The sequence below is a fragment of the Cyanistes caeruleus genome, chromosome 7 (assembly GCF_971803275.1).
Source record: "Cyanistes caeruleus chromosome 7, bCyaCae1.hap1.1, whole genome shotgun sequence".
Lineage (NCBI taxonomy): Eukaryota > Metazoa > Chordata > Aves > Passeriformes > Paridae > Cyanistes > Cyanistes caeruleus.
In genome coordinates, this window is record NC_141707.1 from 40,897,344 (window position 1) to 40,910,417 (window position 13,074).

General features: G+C 59.0%; 1 protein-coding gene across 2 annotated transcripts; it reads right to left on the reverse strand.

Moving 5' to 3' along the window:
* Positions 1–831: 831 nt before the first annotated feature.
* On the reverse strand, positions 832–7,808 carry CYTIP (cytohesin 1 interacting protein). 2 transcript variants are annotated; one of them, XM_086896432.1, is made up of 8 exons: positions 7,715–7,808; positions 6,337–6,386; positions 5,501–5,555; positions 3,389–3,491; positions 3,170–3,263; positions 2,941–3,010; positions 2,143–2,206; positions 832–1,555 (listed from the first exon to the last, which is right to left on the reverse strand). In XM_086896432.1, the coding sequence occupies exons 1-8, from the start codon at positions 7,790–7,792 to the stop codon at positions 1,116–1,118; spliced, it is 954 nt and encodes a 317-aa protein (XP_086752558.1). In that variant the 5' UTR covers positions 7,793–7,808; the 3' UTR covers positions 832–1,115. The 2 variants fall into 2 exon arrangements, with proteins under 2 accessions (XP_086752558.1, XP_086752557.1); XM_086896431.1 differs by having other exon boundaries at positions 2,143–2,209.
* Positions 7,809–13,074: the final 5,266 nt, after the last annotated feature.

Here is a 13,074-nt window from a genome sequence, read left to right on the forward strand (position 1 = left end):
TTGGTTTTGTTTGGAGCTCATCTCGGAGGGAAGCTATTGGATTTAGCCTGCAGTCTTTGAGGAGCCCAGAAACCCCTGGCACAGCGGCACCCGGGGGTACAACTGCACAGGCTGCCCGGGCAACAGGTGAAACAGTCACACAGGGCCTTCCAGTTATATTTAAAATGCTTCCAGTTGTATTTGAAAACATAATTAGGCTGCTCTGGCTGAACAAACAGCTTGTTTCCGTGGACTGAGAGGGAGCAAAAAATCTCTTTTTCTGCACATCTGTGCCCATGGTTATTAAAGCCCAGTTCACAGATGCTGTGATGTGAACTGCTCGAAGCCTGTGCCTCTGGAGAAACGGGAGCAGGTGTGGAGTGCTGGAGCAGTGGGACCAAGGGGCAGCTCCTGCAGCCCCAGGGCTCTGCTGTCCCCAGCACAGCCCTCCAGGGGAGCCCCTGGATGTCAGCAAGCTGCCAGTGCAGAGCACTCGGTGCTCAGAGCTGGCTGTGACCAGGGACTGCTCAGAGCCCCAGAGCTGGCTGTGACCAGGGGCTGCCACAGCAAGGCAGGGTGAGGAAGTGCTGGCTGTGGCTGCAGGACCAGCCCAGCAGAACAGCAGCACAGAGACAGCCCCACCATCCCTGCTCTGAGGGTCCTTGCCCCTCCAGATCCGCTGCAATCAGGCAGCTCGGTGGGACAGGAGCATCAGCCCCTGGCAGAGGCTGCAGCTCAAGCCAGCACCGGCTTACCACGCTTGGTACAAGGGATGCAGAGCTGCCACCGCAGAGCACCCCTGCCTGCCCTGCCCTCCGCTCCATCCTCCTCCTCAGGGACTCTGCAACCGGCTTCAGCAGAAGCTCTCATTTTATTAAAGACCTTTGGAAAACACTGGCTCCGGTAACAGGAAATAAATAGCTATCAATTTCGCATTCAATTAAAAACTGTTATTAACAGTAAAGTTCGCCGAGGAAGTTCTGCAAAGGTTCTTCACATTTTGGAGTCGCTCATTTTCACGTTAATGAGGAGGTCCGCGGCGTGCTCTGATTAAAAATGAAAATCATTAAAAGCCCCGAGCCGTGCGAGCCTCATCAGTGCTGTGGTCCGGGCCGTGCCCGGGGACACGGGGGGCGTCACACCCGGCTTTCCTCCTCTTCCACTGCCCGCTGGAAGCCTGGGATGAATTTCAGAAGATGCTTGCGAACGCTGGCTCTCCTGCTCTTCCTCGGGAGGGTCCCGAAGCTGCTGGAGCTGCTGTGGCGGAGCGGGGACGCGGAGCCGCCGCTGGCCAGGCTGATGCTGCGGTTCCTGCGCAGGGCGCTCGGGGCTCGGGGCGCATCCCCGGGGAACACACAGTCCTCATCCGTGCTGGACTGCCGGCTCAGGCTCCCGGCCCCGCGGTCCTCGCACATCTGCTGGAAGCTGTCCTGGCTGCCCACCGTCATGGAGCTCAGGCGGCTGCGGGAGCTGCTCTCGCTGGAGAAGCGGGGCTTGCCTGGGAAGAAGGGTCCCGGGGAGCTGCTGGGCTCCTCCGGCTCCAGCTCGCCCAGCAGAGCGGTGTCAGCCTCCTCCCCTGGGACAGGAGCCGGAGAGCGGCGTTAGGGACACAGCCAGGAGCGCGTTCTCCTTATGGGAGCGGCTCCATCCCATGCGGGAGCTGCTCCTGCTTTGGGAGCTGCTCCTGCTTTGGGAGCTGCTCCATCCTGCTTTGGGAGCTGCTCCTGCTTTGGGAGCTGCTCCATCCCGCTTTGGGAGCTGCTCCTGCTTTGGGAGCTGCTCCATCCCGCTTTGGGAGCTGCTCCTGCTTTGGGAGCTGCTCCATCCCGCTTTGGGAGCTGCCCCCTGCGCCCTGCCCCGTGGGCAGCCCATGAAAAACCAACCCCGCTAAGACCAGAACGAGAACGGAAAACAATTTCCCAGCACACAAACTCCCCCCCGGGACAGACTGAGAGCCCCGTGAGCGCTGCTCGAGCTGCAGCAGCGGCTCATCACATTACCCCCGGGACAAACCCGGGCCGGGGAGGGACAGGAGGCAGAGGAAGGCAGGGGGGCTGCAGAGGAGGCAGAGGAAGGCAGAGGAAGGCAGGGGGGCTGCAGAGGAGGCAGAGGAAGGCAGAGGAAGGCAGGGGGGCTGCAGAGGAGCTGCCTGGGGGCTCGTACCGTGCAGCAGGAGCCTCTCCCGGGCCAGCAGCACCCGCAGCTCTCCCCACCGCTGCTGCAGCGCCTGCTGCGGGGACAAGGAACAGCTCTGTCACTCGGGGAAGCACAGAGCACTCGGAAAAAAACCAGTCTGTAAAAGTGCGGGTCAGGAAACACTCGTGTGTCCCGCTTTTACTCAGACAGTTTACCCAGAGTTTAGGAAATGCCTTCCAGACAACAGGATTCCCTCTCGCCCGAGGCTGCTCGGCCACATCCCGTTTGGGAACGGAGCAGGCTGAGCTGCAGAGCACGGAGCTCACCTGCAGCCAGCTGGGGCAATGCCAGAGCTCTCCTGCAGCCCTGCCCACCCTGCAGCAGCCAGCAGGAGCAGGCACCCCACTCCTGCTCCCATCCACCCCATCCACAGCCCTGCCTGCGTGGGAGCTGCAATCCTGAGAGCCCCAGTGGCACAAGGCACCCAACAGCTCTGCTGCAGGTCAGCTCTTGGGGGAAAATAAACCACCTCAGGGTTGATTCAAAATCCCAAATCCCCACCGGCCCAGCTCTGTGCAGCTGGACATTCCTACACCCACACCACAGCCTGAGCTCCCCTGGGCAGCCCTGGGATGTGAGCACATTTCTTCTCTATTCCTGGTTTCTGAAAATAACACCAGAGGGGCCAGGGCTGGGGTGCTGGCAGCAGGGAACCCCCGGGTGTCAGCCCTTGGCAGGGCCCCTGTCCCGTGGACACCCACCTGCCCCCATCAGCAGTGAACACACATCTCCATTCGACAGTGGGACAGTCCCTCACCAGGTTACCTTGAGAGCCTGCAGCCTGCTCTCCAGCTCCATTTTCCTCAGGAACAAGGCCCCGTTGATGGTCTCTAACCTGTGGGAACGGGGGATGCTGGCCCTGGAGCAGAGGCTCTCCCCAGCCCAGCCCTCGGGATTTCGGTGTCTCAGGCAGTGCAGGGCCGTGGGGCAGCGTGATCTGCCACAGCTGGGAGAGGATATCAGGCCAAAGCCCACCTGAAGGACAGACACCCACCTCAGATAGTTCCCTGAAGACTTTATCAAGTCCACGATTTGCTTGTGACCAAAGCCCTCGGTGCTGACGCCGTTGATGCTGCTGAGGATGTCGCCTGTCAGAGACACAGAGCGAGCATCAGCAGCCCGTGCTCACCTTCCCCCTGCTCCACAGACACTGCAGCAGGCAGAGGAAAGGAGGATCAGGCCCCCCAGGTCAGGAAAAGCCACAGATAGTTACCAGCCTGGAGGCCAGAGAGATGGGCAGGGCTTTCCTCTTGGATTCTGCAGACACAGGTGCACACCTCCAGGGAGAAATCATTTTGGTGTGGAAACCTAATAGTCTGTTAATGCCAAAGGGACACAGTTACCCATCCTGGAGCCATCTAAAATCCAGCACTTCTGCAGTGAGAAGGCTGTGATGAGCAGAGTCCATTACATGCAAGGGAAATCAAAATGCTGTAACCCAACAATTAAAAATGCATTTTTATAGCAGAAAACAGTAGACACCTGACAGGAGCCTGGACACTGGGTTTGGGGAAAACAAACAAACCTAGTTTTAAAGCAAGCTGGTTATTCAGTTTTTAAAACTAGCTTCAGCCAAGAATATGTCAGCAGGGGTGGGAATGGCTTTCTGGAAAGATGTCTCACGTTCCCAGGGGAACATGGCAGGATGGGACTGGGGCTTTTCAAGGGATTGACTCTTATTCATTGGGAATGAATGTGTGGAGACAGCTCAGTTTGCATGGGAGCTGAAAGGACACAGGGTTTAAATTAACTTTTGCTCTTCTGGCCTCTGAAACTCGTCATGCACACACTCCTCAAAGTGCTTTTTATTCTTGACTTACACATTTAACGAAACGTTAAGTAACTCTAATTCCTCTCAATCCCTCATGTGGTTATGGGTGCTGGCATGAATTTAGAGAAATGCAAAAGCCGGTGCCGCAGCCTGTCCGGATCCTGCGACAGAGGAAACGTTTTCTGGTGACGTGCAAATACCACATCTGCTTCCTGGAAACCTGCAACCACCACTTCTAACCCAGACAGAGCTCACACTGCAGCCCCAAAGTTCTCAGCAGTGTGGAACAAAGGGAGGGAGGCTGGGGAAGAGCTCATCTGGCCAAATCCCCCCAGAGCAGTGATTCCAGCCTTGGACCAGCAGCAAAATTCGTGCTTAAACTGAGAGTGACGAGTGAAGCGTGAGCTCCCTGCAGATGGAGACCTGAAGTTTCACATCATCTTATTCTGCTTTGCCTAAATTTATCTCATAATGATGCAACTACAGCTTCTGAACACCCTCAGGAGCTGACAGGCGCTGCCTTTCTGTGGCCTGGACTTTCTATGAAGTGCTCACGCTGAATGCATGTTCAGGAAGAAAACGTGCCAAGAACAATTATTTTTAATCAGAATGCCACATATAATGAAAATCTGCCCTGACAATTTACACAAAAGCCCAATAATTGACTCAATTATCCTCCCTTCTGAAAGCTCTCCTCTGTTCACGAGCTGAGTGCTGACCTGCTCATTAGTCACAGACCCAAACTGGGCAAAGTTGAGCTTTTCCTAATTTCACAGAAAATACTTTTTCCCTTTGTGTGCAGAGAGAAGAAAGCACTTTGAACATGCCCTGCTGCTGGCAGGCAGAACCCTCTGCCCCCAGACTACATCCCTTCACTCCTGGGAGCATTTTTTAACTATAGCCAGGATTTTTGCAGAGCTGCTGATCAGCAGTTACCTTTCTCACAAAACCCCACAAACGAAAATTCTCCCACTGCAGTGCTCCTGGTAACATTCTGGTTCTCCTACTTGGAGATTTACTGACTTCTACACCAAACAGAAACTCCTCTTATATGACTGAGCTCCTGCCCCAGAAGCCATGCTTAGCAGGCATTTATGGAAAAATATACCACTATTGTACATCTTCTTCAAAAGTACATTTCCCTCTGTGCATATCAAAGGAGGTAGCAAAAAGCCAGTACAAGGTAATTTAAAAAGAGTTTTTTGATTGCTCTCATTTGAAAATATTCTCATCTACAATTCTCCCAAAATTATTCTCTTGTGGATGTAAGAAGGTACTGTCATTGACTCTTACTTGGATGGGTGGGGTTTCTCCTACATTCAGCACTCTGACTTACAAGAAGGCCAGAAATTCTCATCTGTGACCTTCGTTATGAAAAACTCCTCAAAGAAACACCCCTGGCTTGTCTGAGCACTGTAAGCTCTTCAAATTTCACAGCCTCTGACAGACGCTTCCTCTGCTCTGGCCTGCCTTAACCTGATTTTGGGGATATGACACTTCAGACTCCACACCACATTTTATTTTTAATGAATCAACTTGTCACTTAAGTCTTACCTGTATTTCAAACCCAAACGTCTCTTTATCTTCTTTCAATATAGCAACGAGGTGCCTGCAGGAGGAACACACAGAATTCCATGGGAATGGAGGGTGCTGCTCTTGGTGGGGCTGCATTTCCACCCAGAACAGGGCTGTCACCTCACCGCCCCTCCCTGTGCCTGCAGGTGTCACCTCACCGTGGGGTGTCACCTCATCACCTGTCCCTGTGCTGCAGGTGTCACCTCACTGTCCCTGTGCCCACAGGATGTCATCTCCTGTCCCTCCCTGTGCCCACAGGATGTCACCTCCTGTCCCTCCCTGTGCCCACAGGATGTCACCACGCTGTCCTTCCCATGGTGGTGCTGCCTCTTCCCCTGCTCAAGCCAAAGGTCCCAGCTGCAGTTGCACCTCCCAGGCGCTGGGTACCACTCTGTGCCTCACACCCTGATCCCACCCGGGCTGGCACAATGACAGGGACACACCTTTCATGCAGAATAAGCCAGGAACAGTGACTCTAGAACCCCAGAATCCCAGAACCCCAGAACCCCAGAACCCCAGAACCCCAGAACCCCAGAACCCCAGAATCCCAGAACCCCAGAACCCCAGAATTCCAGAACCCCAGAACCCCAGAACCCCAGAACCCCAGAATCCCAGAATCCCAGAACCCCAGAACCCCAGAACCCCAGAATCCCAGAACCCCAGAATCCCAGAACCCCAGAACCCCAGAACCCCAGAACCCCAGAACCCCAGAATCCCAGAACCCCAGAACCCCAGAACCCCAGAACCCCAGAATCCCAGAACCCCAGAACCCCAGAACCCCAGAACCCCAGAACCCCAGAATCCCAGAACCATACCTTTGTGGCTTGGAGGAGTCATCCAAGGAGCTGGATCTGGCCAAGGCGAGCTGTGACCAGAAACATGAGAGGAGAGGCATCAGTAGTTTGTGGTTCTTTGAGGATAAACCCATCAGTTTTGAGAAGAACTAAAAGCAGTGCAGGCATCCCACCAGCACCTTGCACCAGCACAGCCTCTGCCCTGGCCAAAAGAGACCTTGGAGTTTCTGAGCAGGAGGAAAAGCATCTGGAGGTGAAATCCCCCTGTCAGATGCTGGTGGTGACAAATCACGTCCCTGATGTGCCAAGAGCCCATCTCACTTTTGTGTCTTCCCTCTAGAAATCTGTGGGCATTCATAACCTGCAGAGCTGCCGGGAGAGGCACCAAGCAGCCGCAAGCAGGGGAGCGCAGAAGGGAGCCCTGCGGGGTCTGCACTGCCTCTCCCAGCCGCAGCCAGGGCTCCTGCCTGGGCACACCTGAGCCCGACAGCTCCCTGGGAAGGGCCAGGTCACTCTTCAACACGGGTTCTTCCCATACATAATAAGGAATTCCATTATCGCTGAGGTGTTTCTAGTCAATGCAGCTGATGTCTGGGGCTCCAGCAGGATAAAGTGGTGCCACAGCGTGACCTGCGACAGAAACAGCGACTTCGCGGACTTCATTTGCTTGTCAAGGGAAGAGCTGAGGAGAGAGGCCGTGTACAATCCGTGTGGGAGGAGATGAGAGGGCTGATAGCCAGGGGCACCGGGGCCAGGGTGCTCTGGTGCCTGCAGTGTCACCTCGGCCCTGGCTCAGCTTTCCCTGTCACATCACGGCTGTCACCAGGGCCGCAGGAGCTGCTCCCTCCCGGCAGCCTGCCTGTCCCTGAGACACGCAGCAGAAAGGGTTAAGTGTCCCCCTGCAGCCGAGCAAAGCAAAGCCTTCAGCGCACAGACATTGCAGGCGATTTTTCTGCCTGTGCTTTCAGGTTATCCCGTCCCACAGACATTTCTGTCGGGGTTCCTTCGCTCCGCACAGGCAGTCCCGAGCTCAGCCGAGGGCAGGACCGCTGTGTGGGGATGCCGTGGGGATCGTGCTGCCCTGTGCAGCTCTGGGGACAAAGCCCAGCGCCAGAGAGAGCCCCGGCAGCCGCCACAGCCGCCCAGCAGCGCTGCCACAGCCGCGGCTGGAGGTGTCACTGCTGTCACCGCCGCGGCCAGCCGGACCCTGCCTGGGGAAAGGGCCATTTAAAGGAGCCCCCGGAGCGCACAAACCCTTCTGCCAAGGCAGGGGAGCTCGGCCGGGGCCGGAGCTCAGCCTCCACCGCCCTCCGCAGCCCGAGCATCACCGGCACAGCTTCCCCCGAGAGCGGCCGGGCTCGGGCAGCCCGAGGCTCCCGGAGCCCCGCACAGCCCGTACCTGCCTGCGGGCCCAGGGCTGCATCCTCCGGCCGTCCGGAGAGCCCGGGCCGTGCTGCAGCAGCCGCCGCAGGGCCATGGCCCCCGGGCCGAGCGCCGAGCGGGGAAGGGAGAGGGCGGAAGGGGCTCCACGTGATGTGTGGTTGAGGTGCGAGTTCCACAAATCCCTCCTAGCGCAGCCCCGGGATCTCGCTGTGCCTTGTGCTCACACCGCCTTAACAACCCGCCTTGGCGCTTACAGAAATCTGCTGAATTTTTCCATTCCTGAGCACAATCCTCAGCAGCAGCTGCTGCTCTCCCAGGATCTGTCCTCACAGCCCTGCCTGCCTCGGGCACCCGCCTGACCTCAGCCTGTTCATACTGGGACTTGCTCGGCATCCCTGGCATCCCTGAACTCACCTTTTGGCAAAGACGGGGAACACATCACGGCTTTTGGCTGATGGTGCCAGTGCAGGGCCCCCAGCTGCAGAGGGAAGCAGGAGCTGCACGTGTGGCAGAGCCAGGGCAGGACAATGCCCTCGGGACAAGCTCGGGGCTCCGTGGGGAGCGAGGACTGCCCTGGCACAGCAGGTCTGGGGACACGCAGCAAAGTCCGTGCAGAGGGTCCAGGACGGGGCACAGGGGGCTGCTGTGGCACAGCTGGGACAGGCCCGGTGCCAGGGACAGCCCTGCACCTCCCCTGCATGGCCAGAGCTCGAGGAGGATTCTGACTGAGAATTCTGGCTGGTTTTTCTCTCCGGTTATTGCCTGAGCTGTCATTATTTCAGCATGGCCTTGAGTAGCCTCAAATTTCCTGCTCAGGGATGTGCTGGAGCAGCACAGGAAGCAGCCCTGGGCCTGGGGGGTCACTGCAGAGCTGCCTGTCCCTGCTGTCCCTGCTGTTCCTGCCTGTCCCTGCTGTCCCTGCTGTCCCTGCTGTCCCTGCTGTTCCTGCCTGTCCCTGCCTGTCCCTACTGTCCCTGCTGTCCCTGCCTGTCCCTGCCTGTCCCTGCAGTCCCTGCTGTCCCTGCTGTCCCTGCTGTCCCTGCCTGTCCCTGCCTGTCCCTGCAGTCCCTGCTGTCCCTGCCTGTCCCTGCTGTCCCTGCAGTCCCTGCTGTCCCTGCTGTCCCTGCTGTCCCTGCTGTTCCTGCCTGTCCCTGCCTGTCCCTGCCTGTCCCTGCTGTTCCTGCCTGTCCCTGCTGTCCCTGCTGTCCCTGCCTGTCCCTGCCTGTCCCTGCCTGTCCCTGCTGTCCCTGCCTGTCCCTGCCTGTCCCTGCCTGTCCCTGCTGTCCCTGTCTGTTCCTGCCTGTCCCTGCCTGTCCCTGCCTGTCCCTGCTGTCCCTGCTGTCCCTGCCTGTCCCTGTCTGTCCCTGTCTGTTCCTGCCTGTCCCTGCCTGTCCCTGCTGTCCCTGCTGTCCCTGCCTGTCCCTGTCTGTCCCTGCTGTTCCTGCTGTCCCTGCAGTCCCTGCCTGTCCCTGCCTGTCCCTGCCTGTCCCTGCTGTCCCTGCCTGTCCCTGTCTGTCCCTGCCTCTCCCTGCTGTCCCTGCTGTCCCTGCTGTCCCTGCCTGTCCCTGCCTGTCCCTGTCTGTCCCTGCCTGTCCCTGTCTGTCCCTGCCTGTCCCCACCTCTCCCTGCCTGTCCCTGCAGTCCCTGCTGTCCCTCAGTCCCAGGTCAGCAGTGCAGCAGGATGAGCGAGCAGGGGGCGAGCCCTGGGCAGAGCAGTGTCCCAGCCCCGGCAGCCACCCAGGCAAGCCCTGAACAGCCACGGAGCAGGGGCCACCTGTGACAGCATTTGCTGGGACCTCTGGACAAACAGCAGGGACAGTGACTGCACAGAGCAGCCAGACTTGGACACAATTAACTCTGGCTGGGATGGAAGGGGAAAAGCAGGGGCCCCGCTATCAAAACAGAAGGAATAAAAACAAGTGACAGTCATTTTTCTGAGATGAGACCTTTTATACACCTTTATCAAGTATTGCCACACACACCTGGGACTGCCAGCTCGGGGAGGAAAGGCTGGCAGGGGCTCAGACAGGAGAGCTGCAGCCAGGACTGTGGGGTGAGGCTGCTGGGTTCTGTCTGCCAGCTGTGGGGAACTTCAGTGCAGGCTGGCACGTGCTGGCACGACAGAACAACACAGAGCTGCTCTGCAATCCTTCTGTGAGGGCCCTGCCTCTGCCAGCTGCACAGAGGAGCTGCAGGGATGGGAGTGCATGGAGGAACAGGGATGGGAGTGCATGGAGGAACAGGGATGGGAGTGCATGGAGGAGCTGCAGGGATGGGTGTGCATGGAGGAAGAACAGGGATGGGAGTGCATGGAGGAACAGGGATGGGAGTGCATGGAGGAGGAACAGGGATGGGTGTGTATGGAGGAACAGGGATGGGAGTGCATGGAGGAACAGGGATGGGAGTGCATGGAGGAACAGGGATGGGAGTGCATGGAGGAACAGGGATGGGAGTGCATGGAGGAGGAACAGGGATGGGTGTGTATGGAGGAACAGGGATGGGAGTGCATGGAGGAACAGGGATGGGAGTGCATGGAGGAACAAGGATGGGAGTGCATGGAGGAGCTGCAGGGATGGGTGTGAATGGAGGAGCTGCAGGGATGGGAGTGCATGGAGGAGCTGCAGGGATGGGAGTGCATGGAGGAACAGGGATGGGTGTGCATGGAGGAACAGGGATGGGAGTGCATGGAGGAGGAACAGGGATGGGTGTGCATGGAGGAGCTGCAGGGATGGGAGTGCATGGAGGAACAGGGATGGGAGTGCATGGAGGAGGAACAGGGATGGGTGTGTATGGAGGAACAGGGATGGGAGTGCATGGAGGAACAGGGATGGGAGTGCATGGAGGAACAGGGATGGGAGTGCATGGAGGAACAGGGATGGGAGTGCATGGAGGAGGAACAGGGATGGGTGTGTATGGAGGAACAGGGATGGGAGTGCATGGAGGAACAGGGATGGGAGTGCATGGAGGAGGAACAGGGATGGGAGTGCATGGAGGAGCTGCAGGGATGGGTGTGCATGGAGGAACAGGGATGGGAGTGCATGGAGGAGGAACAGGGATGGGTGTGCATGGAGGAGGAACAGGGATGGGAGTGCATGGAGGAGGAACAGGGATGGGAGTGCATGGAGGAGGAACAGGGATGGGAGTGCATGGAGGAGGAACAGGGATGGGTGTGCATGGAGGAACAGGGATGGGTGTGCATGGAGGAGCTGCAGGGATGGGTGTGCATGGAGGAGGAACAGGGATGGGTGTGCATGGAGGAGCTGCAGGGATGGGAGTGCATGGAGGAACAGGGATGGGAGTGCATGGAGGAGGAACAGGGATGGGTGTGCATGGAGGAACAGGGATGGGTGTGCATGGAGGAGCTGCAGGGATGGGAGTGCAAGGAGAAGGTCCACAACATTTACTGTAGTAGATGTCCCTTAGTGCCAGGAAAACGCTGGCACGGAGCTTCCCCCGCTCCAGGGGATCCCCTCATTGCCCTGACGTGTCAGTACATCCCCATCCCAAGCGTTCATCCCTCCAAGCCCGGCAGAGGAACCGCCTGCCCGGAGAGCTCTGCTCCTCCTCCTGCGGGATGCTGGCTGCCCTGTGACGGGTGCCCGCGGTCCCTGTGCCTCTCCTGGGGGACAGGCAGACACAGGGACAGGCTGCACACCGCAGCAGCAGCACAACAACGGGTCTGGATGGCTGTCCTTCTCCTCCGACTTCCTTGGGGGAACCCCTCCGGGTTAAGGGGAAGGAAAAATACGTTTAAAGAGCAGAGCAGGCAAGGAGGAAAGCTGTCTCCCCTTTCCTGAGAAAACTCTCTGCACCCCTGGGTGGCACCTGCTCGCCTGCCAAGGCACAACAGCTTGCACAACAGGAGCAAACTGGGGAGAGGGTGACTCAAAGCCTCTTCCCCTTTTCCTGCTCACAGTCACCCCACTGAGTGCCTGAGAGCAAAGTGCCTTTCAGTTCCTCTGGCAGCCCTTCCTGACAGTCCTGAAACCAGGGACTGAGACACAGGGACTGAGACACAGGGACTGAGACACAGGGACAGGGACCCAGGGACAGGGACCCAGGGACTGAGACCCAGGGACAGGGACCCAGGGACTGAGACACAGGGACTGAGACACAGGGACTGAGACCCAGGGACAGGGTTAGGGTTAGGGTTAGGGTTAGGGTTAGGGACACACCCTGACACACCCTGACACACACCCTGACACCCTGACACACCCTGACACACCCTGACACACCCTGACACACACCCTGACACACCCTGACACACACCCTGACACCCTGACACCCTGACACACCCTGACACACCCTGACACACCCTGACACACCCTGACACACCCTGACACCCTGACACACACCCTGACACACACCCTGACACACCAGACACCCCCACTCCCGCCTGCCCCTCCCAGCAGGGCTCGGAGCTGCTCGGAACCGGGCCAGAGGCGGAGCAGAGCCCGGCAGGGCTCACCCACGGCCGGGCAGGTGACACCAGGCGGGGAGGTGACACCAGGAGAGGAGGTGACACCAGGAGAGGAGGTGACACCAGCCGGGGAGGTGACACCAGGCGGGGAGGTGACAGCAGGCGGGGAGGTGACAGCAGGCGGGGAGGTGACAGCACAGCCGGGGAGGTGACAGCACAGCTGGGGAGGTGACACCAGGCAGGGAGGTGACAGCAGGCGGGGAGGTGACACCAGGAGGGGAGGTGACACCAGCCGGGGAGGTGACAGCAGGCGGGGAGGTGACACCAGGCAGGGAGGTGACAGCAGGCGGGGAGGTGACACCAGCCGGGGAGGTGACACCAGGCAGGGAGGTGACACCAGGCGGGGAGGTGACAGCACGCCCTGCCCCAGCCCCTCCCCGGCGCTGATCCTGTCTCGGGGCTGCAGTGATGGCGAGCCCCCCTCTCGAGCAGGTTGCCCTGTCCAGCCTGGCCTCGAGCGCTTCCAGGGATGGAACTCGCATCCCTCGGAGGCTGCAGGGATCCTGCCCAGAGCCACCTCTCCGGACACAAGGAAGGGGTGTCCCCTCCCCTGTGGGACACAAGCCCTCGGGGCTCAGGAGCTGGCTCCTCTGCCCAGCTGCCCAGAGCGCACGGTGCCTCCTGGGGAGCTGACCTACTCAGTAAGAGGAAATTGAAGAATTTGCCGTCTCTCTGACCCCCAGGCGCTGTCCGGAGCGGTGTCTCCGCAGGTGACAGCCCCCAGCTCTGCTGCCGGGGCCGGGGAGCGGCATCGGGACGGCAGCGGCTGCTCCATCCCGGTGTGCTGGAAGGGAATGCGTGCCCAGAGACAGGAATTCCTCCCGAGGAGCAGCAGGCAGCTCTCCTGTGCCACGGACACCCCGGCCGTGGCCAGGGAGGGCAGGCCATGTTCACCG

Excerpts from the sequence above, each read along its gene's own strand:
- CYTIP (XM_086896431.1), bottom strand. The coding sequence starts at position 7,792 with ATGGCCCTGCGGCGGCTGCTGCAGCACGGCCCGGGCTCTCCGGACGGC. Across the intron at positions 5,556-6,336 it reads GACTCCTCCAAGCCACAAAG|GCACCTCGTTGCTATATTGA; the intron begins GTATGGTTCTGG and ends TTCCTCCTGCAG. Across the intron at positions 3,264-3,388 it reads TCTCTCTGGCCTCCAGGCTG|GCGACATCCTCAGCAGCATC; the intron begins GTAACTATCTGT and ends TGTCTCTGACAG.